This window comes from Papio anubis, chromosome 20, assembly GCF_008728515.1.
Source record: "Papio anubis isolate 15944 chromosome 20, Panubis1.0, whole genome shotgun sequence".
Classification (NCBI taxonomy): domain Eukaryota; kingdom Metazoa; phylum Chordata; class Mammalia; order Primates; family Cercopithecidae; genus Papio; species Papio anubis.
The window spans coordinates 25,884,370-25,907,057 of NC_044995.1; the positions used below are offsets into that span (position 1 = coordinate 25,884,370).

General features: G+C 47.8%; 1 protein-coding gene across 15 annotated transcripts in view; it reads right to left on the reverse strand.

Annotated features, from left to right (window-relative positions):
* The window catches only part of ZNF536 (zinc finger protein 536), a 488,765-nt gene that overhangs the window by 174,477 nt on the left and 291,600 nt on the right, over positions 1–22,688 (reverse strand). For all 15 annotated transcript variants that reach the window (XM_021930964.2, XM_017952355.3, XM_021930958.2 and 12 more), the window contains one exon: positions 3,339–3,491. In XM_021930964.2, coding sequence (XP_021786656.1) covers positions 3,339–3,491 — 153 coding nt within the window. The remainder of the gene's footprint in view (positions 1–3,338; positions 3,492–22,688) is intronic.

A 22,688-nucleotide genomic window follows, 5' to 3' on the forward strand; every position in this document is an offset into this window, starting at 1 on the left:
TGGGCTACAGGCGCCCGCCACCTGCGCCCGGCTAGTTTTTGTATTTTTTAGTAGAAGCCGGGGTTTCCACCCGGGTTAGCCAGGATGGTCTCGATCTCCTGACCTCGTGATCCGCCCGTCTCGGCCTCCCAAAGTGCTGGGATTACAGGCTTGAGCCACCGCGCCCGGCCGATTTTGATTTTTAATTACTTGTGTAATCTACACTTTTACATTGTCATAATAGATGTTTATTTGGGTGATTTATAACATGTAACACTTTCTGTTCTATTCAAATGCACAAGTGTAAGCATTTTCCAGCTTCTTTGTTCTTAGATAAAAAGGAAATTGATCTTTATCTGGTTACCATTCTGCCTGTTACACAAGGCAAATGCTGCTTCCGAGGGGTGGTGGAGGTGGTGTGATGTTTCCATGGCTTCTTTCATTTTCTCTCTGATTCTAGGAAGTTTCCAGAATGCCTCTGTCCATGGCCCTATCTTGTCTCTCTCAATGTCTCTAAAGACTATGCCGAGGTTTGTGAAGCAGTTCAGAAACTTTAGTCTTTCTCGAGCTTGAAAACTGCGAAGAGCAGTAACCATTTGCTCTCTCCCAGGTTCCCCAGAACTTCCGTCAGCCTTGGCCCTAAGTTGCCTGGAAATATTCTGTGGAGTGTCTACTCTTACGTCCAGGGAAGCTGTCGGGGCTTGGGGCGACACGGTTAGCGAAGCCCCTTGTTGAGAGGCACCGCCATTCCTCACTGACTCTTACACTCTGCAAGGCCGACCTCACCCATGGAGAGCTACCACCTGGCTGGGAAACGTGGTCCAGTGTTCTGTATCGACATGAAATACACAAGACAAGCCTGGCCTGGTTTCCACACTCCTGCAGACAGCTTAAGGGTGAGTGCCCTATGGACCACCGCCCGTATCCTGGCAGTCTGCAGGTCCCCGCCCCACCCAACCACCACCACAACCCTGGCTCCAATCTGGGGAGGAAAATGGACATTAGCATCATCTGAGAAAACCACATGTCTGGGCTGACTGCCTTCGAGCCTGGTCACTTTCACCAGTTGACGCAGGAATGCCTGGGTCAGCAAATATTTTCTGAGTGCCTACATGGGTCAGGCTCTGTTCTAGGCTGGGGATGCAGCTGGACAAACAGACACAGCCTTTGCTCTCAAGGAGTTCACATTCTAGTGCATGGAGAGAAACAACAACGAAATACAAAGACATGGTGTGTCAGATGCTGTGAGCACTATGGAGAGGTGACACAGGGAAGGAAAGGGGTCTAGAAAGTCCTGGTGGGGTGGGGGTGCACCACCACGTGGGTGGGCCTCATAGAGAAGAGGGCATCAGAGCCAGACCCTGAAGGGGAAGCAGCAAACCATGCAAGTATCTGGCAGAGAAGTTCAAAGGGCAAAGACCCTGAGATCAGAATGCAAGGCCCCCTCCCTAAACTCCCGGGAAGAGGATCTTCCACTTTGTCTATGCCCAAGAAACCGGCGCTTGCAGCCTGACTGCCAGGCCGTGGTTTCTGATGGGTTCCTGTGTTCCCTGGGGAAGGGACCACTTTCCCTACGGCCCTTGACTCCTCCGTGCCACCTTGAACAATGCAGGGAAGACAGGAGGAGTCACTCACTTATTTGAGCATTTCTTCTGTCATTCAATCTTTCAAATAAATTCATCTGCCCCAACTGGGTGTAAGGTGCCCTGCAGGGAAGGCAGGAGGAGTCACTCACTTATTTGAGCATTTCTTCTGTCATTCAATCTTTCAAATAAATTCATCTGCCCCAACTGGGTGTAAGGTGCCCTTGCAGACCCTGGGGTTATAGAAATGAGAGCAATTCAAAAGATGGACAATATTGCCACCTGTGCAAATCTTAGACACTGCTTGGTGGGAGACAAATAAGTGAGGAACCCCAACAGGGTTATTTCCGAAACTGTTAAGTTTATAAAGAAGATAATGCAGGGGATGTGAGGGCTGTTTTAGGTGGGGTAGTCAGGGTCAGCCTCTCTGATTAGATCCCAGTGAAGCTAAGTCTCCAGGGATCACCTGGAGGAAGATTCCAGGTGGAGGGCGGGGCAGAAACATAGGTCCTGCGGCTGGAACAGGCATTTTGCATTGGAGGAACGGGAGGAAGGCAGACGCTGTTTCAGAAAGGTGCCAGGGATGAAGAAGGGGGCAGGATGGGGCCAGGGACAAGGCATGGGCAGGTGGCATGAGGCCATTTGGGAGAGTAGTGGGACCTGGAGGACCGTTTTAAAAGACACCTCTTTGGCCTGAGATGACTCCAAGGGAGGCATGCAGGATGAGCAGGGCCAGTGACTCAGCCCATGGCCGCCTGTGCCCATCTGTCCTCAGGCTTCCCTCAGTGTCAGGGGGATTTGTGGGGACCAGGTGAGGCTCCAGGTGAGGGGTTTCTTGTCTCCCCCAACGCGATGCCCACACGGCCCACATGCACTCAATATTCCTGTGCAACCCACAGCCTTATTGATTCCTTGGGAAATAAACCACAATTATTTTTGAAAATAGATGGCATATTTGTCTAGCCTCTGAAGCAGCTCATACTCCAATAGATAAAGTGTCAGGAGGAAAATCAAAGAAAATGGAAGTGTCCATATCTCCGATAGATTTTTTTTTTATATTGGCAATGTGCAAGCAACAAGCAGAAAAGCTAAAAAGGACGATGACTGAGGGACACAGAGAACTCCCTGTTGCCAGCCAGTCCTCAGCCGGTATGATGCCGAGACATGAGAAACCGCCAAAGGGGTGCAGCAGCCACTTGCCCCCCTTTGCCTAAGAGCATCTCAATCTCTCCTTTGAGGAGACACAGGGAAGAGTTACTTTTCCTCCACGCCACATGGAGTGATGGAGATTGACTCCAGCTGCCCTGTCCCAGGTCTGGGCAAGCAACGCAGGCCAGCCTAAGCCTATTCTACCTGGCTGCTTGGGGAAGTGGCTTCACTCCCTTCTACACTTAGGAAGGTTTGAGCTGAGACCCCATCACTGACACCTGGGAGACTGGTTCATACAGGGGCGTGGGGAGGGACCCCTTCAATACAGCAGAAGGAAACCATTAGCAAAATGCCCTAGAGGCTCAGACGTGACCCAGTTATCCCAGGCTGGGACCACCCGAGTCTACATTTACGAGTCGCTGCGTCATTTGCGAGGTGAATGTTAGTTAAGGGACGAATCAGGAAATGAGGGCTGCTTATGATCCACACAGTGGCGGCTAGACAGGCCCAGGGAGAACCTTCCAGACTTAGTGACCCACACAGTTGTGGACCTGGGCCAGAAAGCAGGCAGGACGGGGGCCTCCTCCTCCTCTGGGCTGTGCCCCTGGATGCACTCAGACTTCTCACCTGTGTGTATCCTCAGGTGCACCTTAAGGTGATGGGATGTCCGGAAAGTTTTCCCACAGTACGGGCAGTCCTTCATGGCCGAGCCCAGGCTTCTGTCGCGAAGCAGCGCCGGTTGCTGGACGCCGGCGGATCTCCCAGCCTCCTCGCCAATGTCTGCAGCGAAGGAGAAACGTTCTCACATCACTTCAGCACATGTCAGGAGTTGTTTGCACCAAAACTGCTAACACCACACAAAGTTAAACATGTCAATACTACACCTGTCTATTTCATTCTTTAAATCTGACAGAATGCTGACAATTCATGTATTTTCTTGTTATTCTCTTAAATTATTTCATCTTTCCTATCATCATTTTAAGCAGCATATGGTACCTTTATATTGAACTGAATTAAACAAGAAAAGAAACAGCTGTGTCAGCAGCTGGTTTGATTTCTTCTTTTGCTTAGTTCCTATTAAATATTTTTTTTTTCAAAAGTTTAAAAATGTTGGTGTTTGTTGAATCTGATTAATTTATAATATGGACTCACTGTAGAGTTCACTATAAGACTGAAATCATATTTGCATTATAGCAAGCAACAAATTAAAAAAAAATGTGTGTCAGCTGAGTCCCTAAGACATGCAGACATATGGCTATTTTGGGACAGGAAAGAAAATTATCCAAAACTGATCATTTCTTCCTTGTAGAGTCTTGTATCCATCACTGGCTGGTGTAATCTCATGAAAGGGAGAAGAAAAAGTATGGAAATGTGATTCCACAATTAGCCCATGATAAACATATAGTGACATATTCAAAGTCATATGCAGAGACTCAGCTGCAAAACTCCCATAAACTTACAGCACTGCAGACACATCTTTTTGCAGTGACTTGAGAACTTCCTCTGTCAAGTATCGATACAAATTTTCCTTCCTGCTGTTATTTGTTATGTAACCCAAACCATTAGAAAACGGAATAAAATTTACATATGGCTGCCTTCTGCAAAGAAATTGTGGGACATAATAGTAAATAAAACTGGAAAAAATGTCTAGTGGTTGCACATCACACTACCAAAGAGATGACAATTGGGAACTCAAGGAGGAGAAGCAAGAGAACCTTCTCTGGGCTCACTTTTCTTCCACAGTCGTGGACCTCCCCACAGAGCAGGAGTCTGAAGGCCTGGCCCAGAATCTAAGCTCCTGAGGATAGCGGGGTCCTCACCATAGCTTCCAGCCCACCCTCTAGGCCTCACGGTAAATCCCACGAGGAGAACAAGGGAACATTCTGGGGTAATGAGATCTGCGAGTTCTGCAGAGATTAATAAATAAGATCTGTGCCTTCCAAGCAATGGAAAATGCAAACTCTTTTTACGTCTCAACGTCTGTTCCTGGTGTTCTCTGCTAACAGCCAAAAAAGGGACAGACTTGTAGACCATGAGAAAGATGAAGGCCAACACATTCAATTCTTTTTATGTTTTTTTTTTGAGACAGCATCTCATTTTGTCACCCAGGCTGGAGTGCAGTGGCACAATCATAGCTCACTGCAACCTCAAACTCCTGGGCACAAGTGATCCTCCTGCTTCAGCTTCCCAAGTAGCTGGGATTACAGGTGCAGGCCACCATGCCTCGTTAAGTTTCTATTTTTTGTACAGACAGGGTCTTGCTTTGTTGCCCAGGCTGGTCTTGAACTCCTGGCCTCAAGCAATCTTTCCATCTCAGCCTCCCAAAGAGCTAGGATTATAGGCATGAGCCACTACACCAGGTCTCACACATTTAATTCTTATTTGAGTATTGACTCTAAGCAACTGTGGAAACTCTTGGCTTGGAGCATTCTCTCTGCAGTTGGATTGTGTACGACCGTATCATCACCTGGGCAAAATTATTTATATTTGAAATCTCACTTCAATCTTATTCTCCCCAACTCTTCTAACCATCATTGGAGAGCTATTCAAAGGGTATAATTACCTAGCTTTTTTTCTTATAATTTTGCACAAGTAGGAAGTTAGGCTCATCCACATCTAGAACTCAAAGTCACTCCATCAAGCCCTAGATTGTGGTTGCCCAAATAAATGTGGAAAGGCCCCCAAAGACGGCTGATTGATCAGGGCAAACAGGCACAAGAGAGTGTTGCAAAGTCACCATCAGACAAATGCTCTACATACAGTCACAGTGGCTCTATGTCCTGCAGGTTGAGTCTACCAGGAGCTGCTGCCAGAGGGAGTGATGACCAGATGTCATTTCCAGCCAACCACACCCTAGCTTTAGACAGTGGGAAGGCCATCTCCTTCTACCCCTCTCCTGCTCCCACACACCCCAACCCTGAGCATGCTGCATTTGCCCTCCCGGCCTCCCTCAGCTTCCCTTTTGCTGGGATCATGAAGGTCAGTTTCAAACAATGATGAGCCTGATTAAAATTCTGCCCAAGTGCTCCTGGCAACATAGTCGAGATAGCCAATTTAAGTTAGGAGGCCAATCACTGTTGATTGGAATTATAAGCAGGACTTAGGTATCCTGGATGTTGGCTTCAGGATGCAGGTAGGCAGGGGCAGGTTTCAGAAGTGTAATTCTTGGGCCGGGCACGGTGGCTCATGTCTGTAATTCCAACACTTTGGGAGGCTGAGACAGGTGGATCATTTGAGATCAGGAGTTCAAGACTAGCCTGGCCAACAGGGTGAAACCCTGTCCCTACTAAATACACAAAAGCTAGCCAGGTGGTCGTGGTGCGTGTCTGTAATCCCAGCTACTCGGGAGGCTGAAGCAGGAGAACTGCTTGAGCCTGGGAGGAGGAGGTTGTGGTGAGCTGAGATTGCACCACTATACTCCAGCCTGGGCAACAAACAAACAAAAAAAGTGTAATTTCTGCAGGGTCCCTTGTGGCATGATCTGGACCTTCTCCTAAAGCTTCTTCCAGAGGAGCCTGCCAGAGAGCAGTAGCAAGGAACCGCTATGGAATAAAGCTGCAGGAGAATGTCCTCATGTTCTCACTTACAAGGGGGAACTAAGCACTGGGTACCCATGGACACAAAGGTGGGGACAATAGACACTGGAGGCCAGGTGTGGTGGTGCACACCTGTAATCCCAGCACTTTGGGACGCTGAGGTGGGCAGATCACTTGAGATCAGGAGTTCCAGACCAGCCTGGGCAACATGACAAAACCATGGCAAAACTAAAAATACAAAAATTAGCTGGGTGTGGTGGTGCATGCCTGTAGTCCCAGCTACTGGGGAGGCTGAGGCACAAGAATCACTTGAACCTGGGAGGTCAAGGCTGCAGTGAGCCGGGATCACGCCACTGCATTCCAGCCTGGGTGACACAGCAAGATCCTATCTCAAAAAATATATATGGACACTGGGGATGCCAAAGGCAGGGGAGGTAGGGAGGGGGGCAAGGTTGAAAAATTGACCACTGTGCTTACTACTTGCACAGCGAGATCATTAGAAGCTCAAACCTCAGCATCACGCAATATACTCGTGCCACACACCTGCACATGTACCCCCTGAATCTTCCAAAAAAAAAAAATCACAAAAAAAAAAGACACTGCAGGGGAAATGAGGGAGGGCATATTTCTCCTGGAGCTTTTGGGAAGGACTTGCCCAGGCCACAGTACAGATAAAAATAGCAATACGGCCGCTCTGCACTGTGAACACTTTGCAGAACATGAGGATGAGCCCTGCCTCATTATACATCACTCTAAGTGACGGCCTGTATCTGTTTCCCTTTTATCTTTCTATCTTGGATATGTGTGGCCCAATAAAAAGAATAAATTTGTAAGATAAACAGTTTTCTTTGCAGATTTAAGAGTCTAATTTTTACTTCACAAAGAAAAGGGTTTTTTTTTTTTTTTTTTTTTTTTTTTTTGGAGGGCCAGAAGGCCTATGGCGTTTACGCTTAGACTAATCCTTCTGGAAAATCATGCTGAGAGGAGATGAAGGGCAATTGTGGGTGGTCCCAGGAAGTGTCCAGAGAGGCTGAAAGCCAAGCGCAGTGAAGGCTGGGGGGCGAGTGCTGGTGGGACACCCGCAGGGCACTGTGTGTGAGCTGCAGCCTGTGCCAGGATGGGTGCTAGTGAGGATGTGTGTGCTGAACTCGGCCCAGCCCCAGCAAGAACCCAAGAGTGTCGTTCAGAGGGGAAGGTGCGGCTGCTCTCGAATTCCTTCTCTACCCCAAGTATAAAAGCACTGGCATCTGCCCCTCTGCAAACTGCAGGACGGAGTCCCATCGCTTTGCCTGGCACCCCATACCGTCAGGTGGAGAAAGCAGTCACTGGTTTATGTTGCAGACAGACCAGCCCTTCCCCAGCCACTCCAGGAAGCAGGCAGTAGAAAGACAGAGGTATTGCCTGGGCATGGTGGCTCACATCTGTAATCCCAGCAATTTTGGAGGCCAAGGCCGGTGGATTATCTGAGGTCAGGAGTTTGAGACCAGCCTGGCCAACATGGTAAAACGCCATTTCTACTAAAAATACAAAAATTAGCCAGGCGTGGTGGTGCGCGCCTGTAATCCCAGGTACTCAGGAGGCTGAGGCAGAAGAATCGCTTGAACCTGGGAGGCAGAGGATGAAGTGAGCCGAGATCATACTGCTGCACTCCAGCCTGGGGGACAAGAGCAAAACTCCATCTCAAAAACAAAAACAAAAACAAAAAACAAAAAAGAGAGAGAGGTATTACAAATATTGCATCTGTGATCCTTTGTTAAACCTTTCATGCATTGGTTTGAGATTTTTTTTTTTTTTTAATTTTCTTTTCCTTCCCTCCTATCCGACACTTTCTCTAATGTGCTGGGTAGACTGAAGGCAGACATGTGGACAGAGGTCAGCCTCAACTCTGCCATCTGTTCCTCCCTGCTCATCTGTGAAAGGACAGACCCCTGCCAGCTCCTAGAGACTGAGATGTCCCTAGAGGGGACCTTTGGCTGCAGGCGGGGAGGCCCTCTCTTTCCTAACGCACCCTCAGCCTGGGTGTGCTCTGGGCTCCCACGTGATGGAGAAACAGCTGAGAAACAGCTCCTGTGACCCCTGTTTATTTTCTTGACCCCACTGAATAATATGGGATTATTTCTTCAGAAGTGGGTGCCTTGCATGGGTACAACAAATAATATTCCAGACTGACACAGGCCATATTTGCAACCCTCCTAGACTGTAGCCAAGAGCAAATGCGTTGAAATAGGCATCAAAAGCTCTGCCAGCTTTCTCCTCTGCCCATGCCTACAAGCTGAAAGTGACTTGCTAAAGAAAAAGGAGGTGGATCCAAGTTTTTTAAAGGTATGTTACCAGGAACAAGGAGACATCACGCAACAGACCTTCCTAATTTTGTCTTCTCAAGGTCAGCAATGTTGTCTACATGCCCATTTGCTTGTTCTTATCCTCCGAGTCTACGGCAAGGTTGGCCTCGATCAAGGTGACATGAAGATGCATGCTTTCCCTAAGTATTCAGAGGAGGGGGTGTGGGCTGAAGGAGTTGGGGAGATCAAAATGGCCAGGGATCATTTTTGAATCCTCATCATCCACTGGACCACAAAGTGGCAGTACCAGTTAGACAAAGAAACAGATGCTTAGAAAGACAAACAACTTCTCAAAAGTTAAAGCCCCAATACTTAGAAAACACTGTCACCAGCTGTCTGAAACTGCCCCTGAGGTTGGCTATCTTGCTGTATACAAACATGATTTGAATGGATGGGTGCCTCAACACAGACTTAACCTTATTTATGTATAATATCTTTGGGATATTAAAACTTTTTTATAAAATGATTTTGTACTTGAAGGGCAGATATCCCCCTAGATTCTCTCTAAACACTGAACTTCTTTGTATAATAAAACAGCCTTGTTTTCCAAAAATGCTGACTCAGGCGTTAGGAGGCAGAATCTTTTCCTCCCAGGTCCCTAATATCCAACTGTTCCAAGCAAGTCCCTTCACCCCTCCCCTCGCCCTTGGTTCCCAACTGACCCTCAAGGACTAGACCTCTGGGTCCCGCCATGCTGAAAGAGTTCCAAGCCTATCCCAGGCTGTCTCTGCCCACTGCCTCTTTTTTTTTTTTTTTTTTGACCTCTCATTCTCCCCGCTGACCTCACCCTACAGCCAAAGAAGATACGACATTGGGTCTTAAAGAGGCAAGAAGAAATGACTGTAAAAAGGACAGCAAATGGTTGCTAACTAGTCCCTGGACCCCTACGTATCCCAACTTCTCTTACACTAAGCTGACGACAGGTGGTCAGTTTTGGCTAACAGATGAAGGAAATGAAGAAAGAGTGTGCCTGCACCTCCTCTGCCCCTCCTTCTGGGCCACAGTGACCTTGCAATGGAAGGATTGAGGCAACAGAATCACAAAATAGAGGGCACCTGGGTCACTGAGTCACCAGATGAATGACAGCCGACCCACATCACACTTTGTATGAATGAGAAATAAATCTTGGTTATATTAAGCCATGGAGATTTTGGGGGTAGCCATTATGAGAAAAGGTCAGAAATTGACTAAGAAGAGTCAATCCTCTACTGGTGAAGTCTTCCAGGTTTATATCCAGTCTTCCAGGGAGTCCAATTAACTCACAGAATGAGAGGGAGAAGCCAGAGATAGAGACCAAAAGAGGCAGAGTGAGAGGACAAAGAGAAAGGAAAAAGTGGCTTCTTCTTATATTGCACATGGATTCTTGGTTCTCACTTCATCCCAACTCGCTGGCAGTCTTACCCTTCAGATGCCCAGAAGTACATTTTAGAAAGACTTCCATTAAAAAAAAAAAAATTATAACGATGATGCTGTTGGCAATGATGGTGGTGATGGTGAGGTCTAAGCCATGACTGGAGAGTTACCCCAGCAACCACGCATGGGTAAGGTGACTAACTCTGTGAACAACTTGGTGCTTACTACGTTTATGGCATAAAATGCCATGATATTTTAATTTCTATGGAGCTTCTAGTATAACAGTAAATACATTTTCCCAGATGAGTTGTCAGTTAACTCTGCAAGTGTACCTTGTGCAAAGAACGTCTCAAAATCGCAGTTCTCACTTCATTAATGAAGGAAAAAAAAACATTTGTGGAGTCTAAGGGTTGAAGAAGCAGTTCAGTGGGACAACAACAACAAAAAGTCACACCTTTCTTAACATCCTTGCCCACGTGTACCAGGGCTTGAAGATCTTTTCAGGAGCAAGACAATACCAACACCTTGGGGAACGTCCAAAGGAATGTATGGCTACTCATAAAAGCTTACCACTTCCCTTATTTTGAAAACTTCAATAGACTCAAATAAAGCAATCATGGCTGGCCCTTCAATTTTTTAAATTATTTTAAATTAATGGTGTGCGTGAAAATCGTAACATTACTGTAAACAATTCTGCCTAACTCTTGGAAAACATAACGCATGCCTCGGGGCAGTATCAATTTGGTGTCTCTGGTTGCATCAGAGTCCTCAACTTTATGATGGCCAAATATAGTCATGTTAAACAGTTAAGTATTCTTATGGATTGGTGAACGTATTTGTTTAAATAAAGAGCTATTTTAGAAAACAATGTCCACTTGTGAGGAGGCAAAAGGCAGCTTGCTCTTGGGTTATTGCGCACGGGGTCGGGATTGGACCTCACTGGCGAGCCCTGGGACACGTGAGACAGAGAGGTGGCATGTTTTCCATGTTGCCATGTCTCACCCTCTACCCAAACTCAAAACTGGGCAGAGCTCCATTTGCTGGTGGCAAGAGAGGATTTCTGGAACTGGGGGAATCAGGTCGTCAAAAGGCTAATTTCTTAAAAAACAAAACAAAACAAAACAAAACTGGGAGGCTCAGTATGGTGGCTCATACCTGTAATCCTAGCACTTTAGGAGGCTGAGGCAGGCAGATCACAAGGTCAGGAGTTCGAGACCAGCCTGGCCAATATGGTGAAACCCCGTCTCTACTAAAAATACAAAAATTAGCTGGGTGTGGTGGCGGGCGCCTGTAGTCCCAGCTACTCTGGAGGCTGAGGTAGGAGAATAGCTTGAACCCAGGAGGCAGAGTTTGCAGTGAGCCGAGTTCACACCACTGCCCTCCAGCCTGGGTGACAGAGTGAGAATCCATCTCAAAAAAAGAAAAAGGGAAATATATAAGACACTAGGATTTCAAATACCTTCTCTAAGGCAACATTTTGATGAGTTAAGTGAAAGTGAATCAGAAACACATGGATTACATTTTCTTTAAAATATACCAAGGCTTCAAGATCAAGAACTGTGGGCCAAATGTGTTTCTGGTTTTCTCAAGCCCTGAGCCCGTTCTTAATTTCGGTGGAGTCTGTGAAACTCCCTGCTGGGGACTGGGCCACCCATGGGGTCTCTGCCCTCTGGCACCATGTGATGCTGCTGTGACAACATCCCCTGTCATCCGCAGACCGCCACATCTTGCCAAGGCTCCAAGGGGTGGCTATGGGCTGGCCGTGGGCAGGTGCTCTCAGTCCCCAGGCTAGAGACTGCAACCCTGGATGCAGCAGGCAGGGTTTGATTCACAGAATCGACCTGGGACAAGCCATCAGGTGTGACATGTCTCTCCGGGCTCTGCACACCTGTCTCTTCTCTCTGGGACAGGGACAGTGGGCTGGAGCCCACCCCAGAGACCATTAGTGTGGATCAGTGCTGAGCAGGGTCACCTAAGAACCTGGCCTTGGTGAGAAGACCCAGGTAGGAGAATGAGTCTGAAAGATTCAGGCCAGGCTGCTGCTGTCTCCTGGGAACAGCCTCTGGTTGTGGGCAGGGCAGGGACCAGCTACTCATTTCATTGCTTTTTAGAATAACCTCCAGCTCTGTCTCAAGATGTCCAGGTGGCCTCCCTACTGCTCTAACCTCATCCCAACCCCCCAACTGCACTCCAGCCCTCACCTTTCTGTTCTCCTCCAAGGCTGGTTCCCAAATTTCTGTTCTCCTCCGAGGCTAGGTCCCTTCTCCAGTAAGGCTTTGCTCCTGCTTCCCCTCCCCCTGGAATTCTTTTTCCCTAGAATTCTCTTCAGAGTTTTATGTAAAAGTCACCTCTCTGAGAGAGATTGTCTCTGATAGCACTGTTGGAAAGAATCTCCCAACCCCCAGTTCTCAGCCCATGTCACAGTCCACGTCGCCCTTTGCAGACAGTTAGCTGACCTGTGTATTAAACTGCTCACTGCCTGTCCCCTTCCTAGAATACCAGCTCCAGGAGAACAGGGACCAGGCACTATGGCTTCCCGTGACATCTCCAGGATGAAGGAGGTCCTCAGCTCATAGCAGGTGCTTTATAAATATGTTTTTCAATAAATAAAAGCACCAGGGAAGGCAAGCAAGTTGGAATTCAGATATTAAGACCAGTTCTTGACTGTGAGAGGAAAGCTATTTGAGCAGCTGGAGGGGAGAAATAGTCCAGGGCACCATCAAAACATCGGAAGTGCTCCAGAGTACTCAGCGCATGCAGGGGCTGGAGCTGGATGACTGCAGTGTGGGGAGACCTGGGGATGTTTAGAGAGGCTTCCTGGAGGAAGGGGCCTCAGGGTGTCACCCAGTTCTCCCTCCATCCAGGTGGAAGGAACCACAAACACACAATTATAATCAGCGAGGCCACAAGTGAGCTCCTTAGAAAACAAAAGTGTGAGGCCCCTTTCCCCGTTTCATTTACTCAATTCCTGGTTAAAAATGAAGATCTGACTATCATAAGGAGAAACGACTTCACATAAGCATAAAGCGATAGTCACCCATAGAAGAGCATAGTGAAGCAGATATTTTTAATGTAATCTATGATCCAGTTACTATTATAATTATAATAAAATATGTGTTATGCCTTTGTTTTTTTTAATTTAAATTAAGTACTCCTTTCTTTAAACAAAAAATGAAGAAAATTATAGTATAAGCCTCTACTTTCAGTAAAGCATAAATTCCCAAAAGATGTCTATGTAATTTATTTTCTCAAGAAAGAAAAAAAAAACATTATAGCTTTTAAGATCCTCTTAAGATAATTTACAGCCCCTCCTGTTTGGGTGGGGGCGGGGGAGGGGAGAAGATGGAAGATCTGACTCCAGGAATTCTCACCTAAATGACACCAGGAACAAGCTGGACCGATCTTTTTTAAAATGCATTTGGTCAGTCGCTATAACTTGTGGAGCTGAGTTTTCTCCTGGGAATTGAGCACATTGAAAGGAGAAGGGATGATTTGGAGATAACGCCTCCCCTAGAGACGTGTCTTGCCATATTCTCTTTTAAACAAAGAAGACATCTTGAGCACCTTGCAATATCTTTCATTTAATAGTTGGCAGAAGGCAAGTCCCTGATGAACGCTGTCCTGTGTCTTTCTCTTTAACCAGCCAAGTGATCCAAGCTTTTAATATAGCCGTTCCAATTATTGTAAAAGTCATCTAGTACCTTATAACCACAAATATTGACAGTTTATTGCACAACACATTCCTGACATTTGAAGGTCACACCATACATAATACATACTCTTTTATAAAAGTGTCTGCAACAAAGAGATACATGATAAACAATTACCTCTCCCAGCCTGTACGCATGTACAGTTTGGGGCTGACTTGAGGTTGCACGAGAGACACACACACCATTTTAAATAATCTATTAGGGCGGCATGGAGGCATTTGTGATGGATAATTATGAAATGGCTTGTGTGCATGCCGCCGTCGGATTGGCTGGCCAGGGCATGGGGCGGGGGCAGTGCCCCTCGGTGGAGTGCATGTCACAATGCCTCTGTACCACGGAGAACACAGCCTCACTTCACAACCGAATTTTGCCCCAAAGCCACTAAGCGTAACAGACTCACAAATACGTTCTTGTTTCTCATATTGAAAGAAACTTTAAAAATCCACCAGGCCCAGTTGGGATGCCTCCTTAGCCTACAGTGGTCCCTCAGAGAGGCATTGACCACACCTGTGGTCACACAGCCACATCACCTCTCCCTGGGGCTGTGGCATCCAGAGACCCTTGGCACTCCAGCCCTGACTTCAGCCCAGCACAAGGGAAGGGTGCCTGACTGCCAGGTGCAGGCATTAAAAAAAAAAAAAAAAAAAAAAAGATCAGAGTCTGAAAAGAGTTCCACAAATCTCCGCTGAAACTGAGAGTACCCAGGAATCTCTGGAGGAAGCATTCTGAGAGGGAAGCCACTGTCACTGTCCCTATCTCCAAAGGCTTCTCCATCTTGTCCCCACTTGTCCTTCCAGAGCTAAATCTGACAGACAGGTTCAGAAGACAGAGTAAGCGGAGAGGTTTTGCAGTCCAAAAGCCTTCAGGTCAAAACCAAGTTCCCCAGGTCTTAGGCATGTAATCCTGGGCAAATTACATAACCTCTCTGAGGCTTGGTTTCCTTATCTGCAAAACAGGAATAGTCACAGGAATTCATGTCTTAAAGGACTGTAGAGACTAAGATATATAAATCACTTAGCATGGTGCCTGGCGGAGGTTATGCTCCAATTAATAGTGGCTTTCAACATGAATATTGCCAGAGCAACGTGTCATATGTAAAGATGGTATGGGGAAGGGGCAGACCTGTGGTTTTAGCTCCAGGACTAGCCTCCTGGGTAGCAGCTTTCAGTGTTCGTGTCCCTGGTTGTCCCCCCCTCCCCCTACCACCAACCCCAAGCCAGCTCCAAGCTATGGAATCAGACACATACAAAGTGGCAGCATGAGGGGACATGTTCCTTCCCTGAAAAGTCCAGGTTGGGGCAGCTCCTCCAAAGCTCTAAAATCCCAGGCAATCCTCCCAAGTTAACAGTTAAAAACAATTCAGGCTGCAACTGAGCTTCGCATAGATGACAATCTTTAATCACAGATGAAGCGGCAGGTCGTTAGAATCTGCACCAAACTCCCTTCCAGATGATACTAATGGCTGCGGTTTAAAATATATATACATATGTGCATGTATAAACACACACATATATATTTAGAACCATATTAAAATAAATAATCAACAAATCCTTAAGATAATCAAAAGCCCCTCCAAGAATAATTGTATTTGGATTTCCAGAACGAACATCTCAAAATTTAAGACAGGGGACCAAAATGATTTCTACAAGGATGACGTGTTTATGAGCACTAAATCCCAGGAAAGGGGGCTTCCTTAGAAAGAACACGTTTTTGCATCTGAAAAGCATGCCGATTAGGATGTGTGTGTTCCTTTAAGAAGCTATTCTGTTTTAGAGGGTCGCATGTAGGATAGGGCTCCACGTGATCAGGAGGTTGCTATGGTAAATATGCATTTTTTATTGAAGAGTAAACAGTGGCAGAAAACAAGTGTCAATTGCCAGCTCTGAAGTTACTGCCATTTTTGAGCTGCACTGACTTATCTAGCCCTTGTCGTTTGAGAACATATCAGATGAACACAATCCTTGGATCAATTTAAAAAATTTTTTTGAACAAAGGCTGAACCCTTCAATATCTTGTAGTCATAAATACTTCAGTTGAGATGAAAATTAGCTATACATATAATATATATATTTCCAGTTCTGCCGATCAGGCACAGGCACATGGATCTTTCTGGAGACCTGTTCCCAGCTGGTGGAATTCCAAAGGACAAAACCTTCAGCCTTGGCTCAGGCCACAGGGCAGAGGAGCCAAGGAGACAGCTGAGGCCACTCCACTGTCCATTGTCTTGGTACCTGCAGACCAACGGAAGCCCCGGGCGCTGCCCTGTGAATGGCCCTCCCGGTCCAGTGTTCGTGTCCCTGGCAGGTGTCCCAGGCTGCTTGAAGGGCAGTGTACTTTACCCAATACAACTGTGACACTTTTAGCTAAGTTTTCACTTTATTTCCCCTTGTAGAGACTGAGAGGAGTGTGAATTTATTCTTGGTAGGTCCTGAGAGGCAACTTTGTTTTCCTCTGATGTATCCACATGGGTGACCTTTCTTGATTATAAGTCAGGCCACGTCACTCCCAGTTATCACCGCGGTTAGCGCCTGGTCCCATCTCAAGTGGCCCCCAACTGGCTTCTCTGCCTAGATACAGAGCTTGAATTTTGTTCTTCTTTGACACCAGCTTTCCTTCTAGCCTGTGAAGTGCAAAGGACAAGGGCTGACGTTCCTCCTCCTCCATACTTTGCGCGTGACTGGTGTCCAGCCAATATTCACCCCAAATGGGGTGAATAAATGAATGCATGAATAAATGAACTGACCTAGCTCCAGGACTAGCCTCCTGGGTAGCAGCTTCCAGGAGGAAGGTCAAGTTTGCTTGTCCTTCTTGTGATCACAGACAAAAGTATCAAGTCTGGCAAATTCTCTATGGGAACTTCCCGAAGTCTGGGAATCCCATAGACTAGTCCAAAGAAATTCGGACCAGAGACAAGGATCCCAAGATGAGTGTGTCTTCCAACAAGCCCCCCGGAAGAAGCAGGAAGAATAGCAGCCTCTGCTTTTTGGGGAAGGGGAGCAGCAGGTAGCTGAGCAAAGTGTCCCCACAGCCCCCAGACATGTGCAGAGATGGCCCAATCCTCCTCAACACAGGGAGACACACAGGTCACTTTTAATGCTGCCTGAACAGGCTTGCCTGGGCATTCGAGCACCTCAAAACACCAAGGGACTCCAAGAGCCAAGTCTGAGTCTAAACTCTGCTAGCACTGGCTCTGTGGTCCTGAGCAAAGCGCCAAAGCTTCATGAGCTTTCATTTCCTTGTTGGTAAAGTTGGATCACTGGAGAATGGCGCCTGTCACAGAGGGTCTGAGTGCTTCATGAGACAGTGGGCTTCCAAAGCTACATGCACTTTAAACCCCGCATGGCAGAACGGGAAAGCCACTGGCCTGGCAATGGCTGACTCTGGGCTCCATCCGGTGTGGCCACTTCTGAGTTGTGTGTTTGTAAATGCCTCCTACCTTTGCCCAGCCTCCAAACACTGCCTATGACATGGGAATAAGGCCTGCTACTGTGCAATCTCAAACGAGATCCTGTGGACAAAAGGTCATCCAGCAGAGTCCCAATTGGTAGCCTCCCAACCCCACCATCTACAAGGTCTAAAATATAAAAAAGGTAAACCAGCATAAAACAGCAAACCAGCAGGTGGTGATCCATGTCATGGAGTTACCACAGGATCCCCCAAAATGGTCAGCCCCTCCCCCTGCACGATCAAGAAGGTTTCCTAGTGCCAAGCACCACTCAGCCCTGAGTAGGAACTCCATGTAGACATAACACATCTTCACTTGCTCCCACATTGCCTAACCCAGAAATTAGAGCCTAGTTGGCACTATCCTCCAAACATCCCTTTGAGGGCAGTAGGTGAAGGAGTGGGGAGGATGAAGACCTGGGGGTATGTGGGCATTGGGATGACAGGAAGAAAGAAGCAGGCAGCAGAGAGAAGCTCAGGCCTCAGCATCCCATTGGTCTCTCAACATCTCCAAAGAGTGCCCCATTCATCCACAACTACAAAGGTCCCAGGGCCCTTCAGTCTTACACGCTGGGGGTTTGCACCCGGGAGGCCCCCTGGCTGGCTCATGCCCTACCCCAGGAACACACGCCCTGATATTGAAAAAGAACTTCCGAGCTTCAGGAACTTGGGACTGCAATGTGATTTGAGAAATGTTTCCTCTCATCCCGAAATGCCCTAAAAATCCCAGAGCTGGCCCTACTGGCCCACTGGGCCAGAAATTTCTCTCTCTGTCAGACCTCAGAATCTCAACATACTGTTCCCTGTTCCTGAAATGTAAGCCCCAAACACCAGCCCCAGGCCCACTACCTGCATCTTGCCTGGTTAATCCCACTCATGCTTGAGGGTTCAGCTCCAATGTCATTTGCTCTCACCTTCCAGACTAAGTCGGGTCTGCCCAATCACCCCAGAATTTAACCTTCAGAACATTTCTCAGAGTTTGCACTGAGTGTATATGTGTGATTAATATCTGTCTCTGCCACCAAACTGCCACCTCTTTGAAGGCTGGGATGGGGTCTGTTTTTCTCACTCTTGTGTCCCTAGAGCCTCCTGGCAGAGTGTGTTCAATAAATACTGGTGACTGACCGAATGAATGAATGAATGAACGAATGAATGAATGGTGTTGGGGAGGGCTGGGCAACCTTCCATGATCATGCAATCTAAGGAGTCTGTCTTTTCTTTTTAAGTGCATAACTAGCCACCTTTGACCTGCCCTTCCAGGGTGCGGGGCCCGGCAGTGGGTCCAGGTGGCCTGTGTCTGTGAGTGGACAGGTTGCCGCAGGCTCTCTCCAGGAAGGAAGGCTGGATGTGGGGAATCTGGTGTCTGGTAGCCCAGGGCTCCATTCCCTTGTCCTCCATCAGTCCATCCCCCTCCTCCTGTGGCTGCAGACTGCAGCTCCTCCAGGCTCTCCTTGAAAGAGTGCAGGGCTCCCACTGCCGGAGCACGACCCCGTGGAGGGCAAGGAGAAGTCCGCTTGGTCTTCCCAGCCTTACCTGCCCCAAGGTGCTGTGCAAAGCTTCCAATCCCTCCTGCCACAGGGCCCTTCCCTGTCCACACGTGCCCCGGCCAGGGCTCAACATCCACTCAGAAATTCAATTCTATTTTGCAGCAAGGCTGGTGGCTCTTGGGAGCCCCAACCCAGAGTTGGGCTGGGGGAGGCAGGTGGTATGATTTGGGCCAATAGAACCTTGGGATGCGGTAGGCTGGGCAGGTGTTGGCCTTGAACCGTTGCTGGTGGAGACAGCAGAGTCCAAGCCTCGGGGCGGCACATCAGGCCATTCGTTCTGCCTGGGTACTTCTGCTGAGTCTCTGGGCCTGAGGAGAAAGTCCGCCCAGACATATGTTCTTGGGGGTGTCCCGCCACACGGATGCTCTGCGCGCACCACCAGAACAAGGAAGCAAACTTGGCTTTCCCATCTGGGTGCTGATCCCGGGATGTTCCATTCCCTCAGCCTGCAATCCAGGCTCTCCCATAGCTCCCCTATCTCTGCACCCCCGTCCCTCTGCCCTGGTTCACCCCTTTCTGGGCATCACCCAACACTGAATGCCAAGGCTCACTTCCATGGCAAATCTGTGGTCTGTCTGGTTTATGGTGGCGCCCCCAACCTTTAGCTAGGTGCCCAGCACATAGTAGGTGCTTATTAGGCACTTATTGAATAAAAGGTGATATCACATTGCTCAGTTCGATACCAGTGACTTTTCTTTTCATATGGAAAATCACTTTCTCCATTCCCCCAGCAGCCCTTCTGTACTAATATTCAAAGCGGTGCTGCGTACACAGCGCACATCATCCTGGGATGCTAATTTCTATCCTATAATCGAGAGAGACAACTAAATGTTACAAGGTTATTCAAAACTCCTGCCCCTTATCCCCTGACTTCTCCTTCGGGGAAAATTGCACAGGAATACATTTCCTCATCTACGTGTTAGAGCACGGTTATAATCCACCTATCATGATTGCAATTTGGGGAATCAAAACGGAGATCCAACCCAGCACTGTGATCTACATTTTAGCCACATATATTATAATAAATTAAGTCAAAGAAGGAGTTTTGCATTAACTCTCGCTCTATTCCTTGAATACCCTATAAGAATACTGAAGCCACCTTTCGTAAGTGCTTGGCCCTTCCTGCCAGCTGCCCAGGGCTGCCAGGTTGCTGCTGCCCCTTCGCCTGCAATAGGAGGTGACAGGGCCAGCTGCGGGGTGATGGCTGGACTGTGCTTGGAGCATTGACTGGATCAGGCTTCTGCACCCTGGGTTCAAAGCCACAGAGAGGCTGCTCTGTTCACTGGCATGCAGAAGTTTCTGGAAAGAAGGAGATAGTTCAGGCAGCAGGCTAATGGGAGGTACTAGACGGACCTCTGTAGATAACTCAGTGGACCTGGCAAAGGAGGGGGTAGGGACACACTGTGCCCACCATGTTAATGACCTCGCCCAAGTCCTTTCCTATTTTGGGGCTTCCGTTTGCACTCCCAAATCATGGGATGGGAGCAGAAGACTCTAACTGAGATGGCAAAGGTTCAATCACACAGAGTTTGCATGTGCTAAATTTTTGTTGTTGTTGTATGCATGTATGTATTTATTATTTTTTTGAGACAGGACCTTGCTCTGTTGCCCAGGCTGGAGTGCAGTGGTGTGATCATGGCTCATTGCAGCCTCGATTTCCTGGGCTCCAATGATCCTCCCATCTCAGCCTCCCAAGTAGCTGGGACTCCAGGTGTGCACCGCCACCCCCAGCTAATTTCGTAAATTTTTTGTAGAGACAGGATTTCACTACGTCACCCGGGCTATAAGTTTGTTTTTAACATTTACAAATCTGGGACATTTCACTCACACACAGACAGCATTTCCAGCTTCTCCTGAGAAACTGTGTTATCTCCCAACGCTGAGCCAATGGGCCCAAGGAGCAAGGGCTGATGGGCTGGGCAGTGGCTGCGTCCTCCCCACGGGGCCCCTTCCCCACCCTCACTACCTGGCTGGCCCCTACCCCGCAGGCATCTCTCTGAATTTGCCATCTCAGCCGAGATGATCCTGGGCGCCCTTTCCACCTCTAAAAACGGCCTTAATAACCTCAGTTAGGCAAATAAAGCAGAAGCTTCCAGACTAATTCTCATAATTATGATGGGTCTATTATTTCAAAGCCAGTGATGATTGTGGGGTCAGGTACTCAGAGGAAGAGGGAGAGAAACAGACTTTCAAGTGATAGCAAATACCCTTTGATTTTTCGCTATCATACCAAATTGCATCCAGAAATGCTGAAACGTGTGCTCGGAATCTGAGTCAGATTTCAAAAAGGCCCCAGGAGGAAGGGCAGTGATCAGAGGAAAAGATGGATCAACCAGAGAACCAGGTGATGTAAAGATCACGTCCCAAGACTCGGTGGCTGGGCCTGAGCCAAGGGGACAGTGACACATTTCTTCACTGCTACACCGGCCTTGGGATCTGTCACCACACCTGGCCTTCCCCTATCTTCTCCAAGCTTAGAAGGCCCCACCTTCTCCTCCCTGCCTTCCAAGCGTTTCCCATCACCACTTCACTTCCATTGCCGCCGTGAAGCCTCACCTGGCCTCCCGGCACGCTCCGCCTCTAAACCTTTTCGGAACATTTCTATACAATGACACGCTGCTTTGGAATGCTCACTAAGTTGTATCATGTGTTTTGATTCCAGCCTACTTACCAAGAGTACCCCATGGGTTTGCCTGTCTCATAATCATCGACAGAGCCGAGCGAAGGGCTGGCCCACAGAGTCACTCAAAGAACACATGTGGGTTGACCTTTCCGTGGTGAAAGGCGCCATTAACATCTCCTCCAGGGCTTTCTTCATAGGGCTTCTTCAAGGAGAAAGAAAGATACGACCAAGTGATGGAAAACACTTTACACTTTCTGGCCTCATTGTCTCACTTAAGTTCATGTCCCTAGTGTTGGCCTGAACATTGTCCTCTTCCCGTAGCCCCTGAGTTCATTCATTCAGCCAGCAAATATCCAGGTTCAGCGCCGTGGAGACACACACCAGGCCGGCTGGTCCGTGCAGGGAGAGGCTGCCCAGGAGGATGGAGGATGGCAAAGGAGGCACCTGGGTCCTTCCTGGCTGATGTTTGCATCTTGTGGTGAGGTACCTAGTTCTTTCTATGGTTCTCATTTGTCTTAGAGCAATTAGACCACAGCAAACATGTCCACCCACTTATCCTTTCTGCCCTTGTCTCTCTGTGGATAAACCTCTGGGCCGATGTAGGATCCTCAACTGAGCACTGGGCATTCTTTTTTCTTTTTTCTTTTCTTTCTTTCTTTTTTTTTTTTTTTTTTTTGAGGTGGAGTCTCACTCTGTCGCCCAGGCTGTAGTATAGTGGCATGAACTCAGCTCACTGCAACCTCCGCCTCCCAGGTTCAAGCGATTCTCCTGCTTCAGCCTCCTGAGTAGCAGGGATTACAGGCACCTGCCACCACATCCTGCTAATTTTTGCATTTTTAGTAGAGATGGGGTTTCACCATGTTGGCCAGGCTGGTCTCAAACTCCTGACCTCGGGTGAACTTTGGGCTCCCAAAGTTCTGGGATTATAGGGGTGAACCACCATGCCTGGCCTAGAGCACTGGCATTCTTATTTTACTTCTGGGCGATTCCACTAAGAAGAAGAAGAAGGCCAGGAACAATTTTGTATCTGCTTCTACATTGTCCACTGTGGATTTCTGGCTAAGGGATAAGACTGAGAAAGCCCCCGTGTTTTACCAATGGCATCCTGAGGTGCCCTCCTGCTGCTGTGATCATAGAGCACTGTCTGAGATCCTACTCTCTCCCAACAGCACGGGACACTCCCCATGAGGACGATTCAGGTTTTATATCCTGAAGATGCTTCACATGCACCAGGGAGAGCAAAATAAATATACTGAAAATAACAGTGATAATAATAATAAAATCTGAACTCTTATCATAAACGATAACTACCTCAATAGCAGTTAACATTAATCGAGCATATTCTATGTGCTTTCAAAGCATTGTCTAAATGCATCCTCACAACAGCCCTGTGGGGAAGAAGTTGTTGCTATGTTTTGAGTT